Source organism: Fusarium oxysporum, chromosome 1 (genome assembly GCF_000149955.1).
Source record: "Fusarium oxysporum f. sp. lycopersici 4287 chromosome 1, whole genome shotgun sequence".
NCBI classification, from domain to species: domain Eukaryota; kingdom Fungi; phylum Ascomycota; class Sordariomycetes; order Hypocreales; family Nectriaceae; genus Fusarium; species Fusarium oxysporum.
The window spans coordinates 4,952,819-4,955,393 of record NC_030986.1 but is presented as its reverse complement, the minus strand read 5'-3'; the positions used below and the strand labels follow the sequence as shown (position 1 = coordinate 4,955,393).

The 2,575-nt window shown below is 51.5% G+C and overlaps 2 protein-coding genes across 2 annotated transcripts in view; one reads left to right on the top strand and one right to left on the bottom strand.

The window, feature by feature from the left end:
- The first annotated feature begins 2 nt into the window (after window positions 1–2).
- Window positions 3–1,740, top strand: FOXG_01052 (adenine phosphoribosyltransferase). Its single transcript, XM_018377778.1, has 2 exons — window positions 3–1,064; window positions 1,133–1,740. The coding sequence occupies exons 1-2, from the start codon at window positions 542–544 to the stop codon at window positions 1,276–1,278; spliced, it is 669 nt and encodes a 222-aa protein (XP_018233568.1). The 5' UTR covers window positions 3–541; the 3' UTR covers window positions 1,279–1,740.
- A 228-nt stretch (window positions 1,741–1,968) lies between these two features.
- Window positions 1,969–2,575, bottom strand: part of FOXG_01051 (mannosyl-oligosaccharide alpha-1,2-mannosidase) — a gene marked incomplete at its 3' end in the record, with an annotated part of 3,731 nt that continues 3,124 nt past the window's right edge. The window contains exon 3 of the mRNA XM_018377777.1: window positions 1,969–2,345. Coding sequence (XP_018233567.1) covers window positions 1,969–2,345 — 377 coding nt within the window. The remainder of the gene's footprint in view (window positions 2,346–2,575) is intronic.

The following is a 2,575-nucleotide window of genomic DNA, read 5'->3' as shown; positions in this document are numbered from 1 at the left end:
CTCGCTCCCAATCGTTCAATCGTACCTGCCCGCCATTCCCCCACTAAGCCCTCGCACGCCTGCGGCATGCCTAGGTTGCACCCCTCCTTCCTCATCGTCAATACCACTGAAGTTGCGCATCCGTCTTTCGGCAGCCCTGTCCTTCACAGCCAAAACAAAATTACCTTAGACCCTTCCATTGTGCTTGTACCTGCCTCTTACTGTTTTGCCCGTCAGGTACTAAATCAGCCAAGTAGCTCACGTAGACGGAGCACGTACCTCGTTCGTACTCTCTTTCCGCCTACCACTAAACCACTGTAACTACTTCTTCCGACGCGGCTTGACCACCGACTACCTTCCTTACCTGAGGTGCCTACCAGGGAAAAAAACCACTCCTTGTGCCTGGCAACTGCCTCCGCTCACCCTTTCCCAACTTGCCCTGTATCCCTCGTCTCTTTTCTCCTTCTCCCCTTATTCCTTCCTTCTTTTTACCGACCCTCCCACCCCTTCTTCTACCCTGCCTCTTCCCTCTCTCTTCTCCTTCTCTCTTCTTCCCTCCACAATGAGCGCTCAAGAACCCCTCCCCTCTACCAACTCATCCTCAGCGATAAACAACACCACGTCTACCGCTGTCGCTAGCCAAGATGCCTCGGGACGACAGCCCTCCTCCTCCGCCGCCGGTTCCTCCGAACTCTCCGGTGCAAAGATAAGCCTGCGCAAGTCGCTGCGAAGCTTCCCCGACTTCCCTATCCCGGGTATCAACTTTGTCGATATTATGCCTCTCTTCGCCGACCCAACCGCCCATGCCACCCTTGTCGATGCTCTCGAACTTCAGATCGCCGAGGCTTTCCCCACCAAGCCTGATGTTATCGTAGGCCTTGACGCCCGTGGCTTCCTCTTCGGCCCTGGTCTTGCGCTCCGTCTCGGTGTTTCTTTTGCTGCTGTCCGCAAGCAGGGCAAGCTCCCTGGACCTTGCGCTACCGCTGAGTACGTGAAAGAGTATGGCAAGGATCTGTTCCAGATGCAGGAAGACGCCGTCCGTGAGGGCCAGAAGGTCCTTATTGTGGACGACATCATTGCTACGGGTGAGTAAATCTGTTTGCAAAGCAGTATGCTTGAGGCTTATTGGACCTTGACTGACATGAATCATCAGGTGGTTCTGCAAAGGCTGCAGCTGAACTCGTCCAGCAGCTCAAGGGCGAGGTCATTGGATACTTGTTTATTCTTGAGATCCCTGGCCTAAACGGCCAAGAGAAGCTCGGCACTGCTCCTGTCAAGATTCTTCTTGAAGATGCTTAAGTGGCTGATGCCAGGCTTCCTCTATTTTCGATCCCACTTCCAGCGATAAAGCGATGCCGGGCCATAGATCGACGTCAATTAGCTCTGGTGTGCCTCATCGCGGCGCATTTGTGAGAAGTTTTGTTAGACCTGGAGAGTCTGTTTTTGCTCTATTTGTTTTCGAAGTGTTGGCGGCGGTAGTGACCAAATTTTACAGCAATTCACTTATTTTACTAAGTGAGATCTATATTGGTTGGCGTTTTGTGGATGGCTTTTTCACGACTCAACAACAGCAAAAGTCTTTTCGGGTTCGCGCATATAGAATGGGGGTTTTTGGAGGATACCTTGATATAGCCATATAAAGAAGAATCGCAAACTAATAATCATAAATGCCAGTATTATCTGCCCACCTTCTGGCTGCTTTGCCATCATGAGACAATAATCACATGCCTTGCAAGGGCATCATACCACCTACAGCTATGATTAGAATTCTTGAGATTATGAGTAGGTCTCTAGGTCAGGTTTATAAGTATCAAGTTGAGCTTACAAGCAAGGCTTTGGTTGTTAAACGTATCATACAAAGAGACATCTATCCCCTGTTTCCCTCGAAGCCTGAAGGTATCGTACGCTATCAAAAACAGCAATATACAAAAATGACGATAAAAGCCACCAAAATAACTCCGAGACATGCATATGAACTCTATGAGCTCGTTATAAGACAATGGCGTTCTCTATCAACATCCCTTGACTCTCCACCACGTACTTGCGCCGCATGCCTACACCCTTAGCCTCACCGAAACGTTCATAATCACCCTTAGCTCCACGCATGAGAACGAGAGGCACACCGTTGAGCCGCCCCATGCCTCGGGGTGTCACTTGCGCCGTGGTCAGCAGAGGGCGAACAATCTCATCAGGGCCTTCTTCTGAATCATCACCCTCGTCAATGACAATCACAAGTTGTAGTGTGTGTGGCGAGGCCGGAAAGCTAGGTATGCGCTCTAACTTTTCGCTGAATGAGCAGCCGCCGCGACGAATGACAATTATTTGATGTTGGCGAGACGATGACTCGGGCAAGGGGGCACCACATGCTTCACCACCGAGGAAGACGGTTTTCCAAGGAAAGTTGGCGACGGGCTTGCGGGAGTTGTAGCTGGGTGAACCGACCATCGGTGTGTCGATAATGGGCGGCAGAGGAAAAGCGCCGGGGCCGGTAGATGTGTAGGCCGTCCAACGAGTATAGTGGGGCCGGGACCATCCGTCTCCGTCTCCGGGAGATCGGTATATGCGGGTTCAAAGACGGAGCTCACGGCACGGAGAA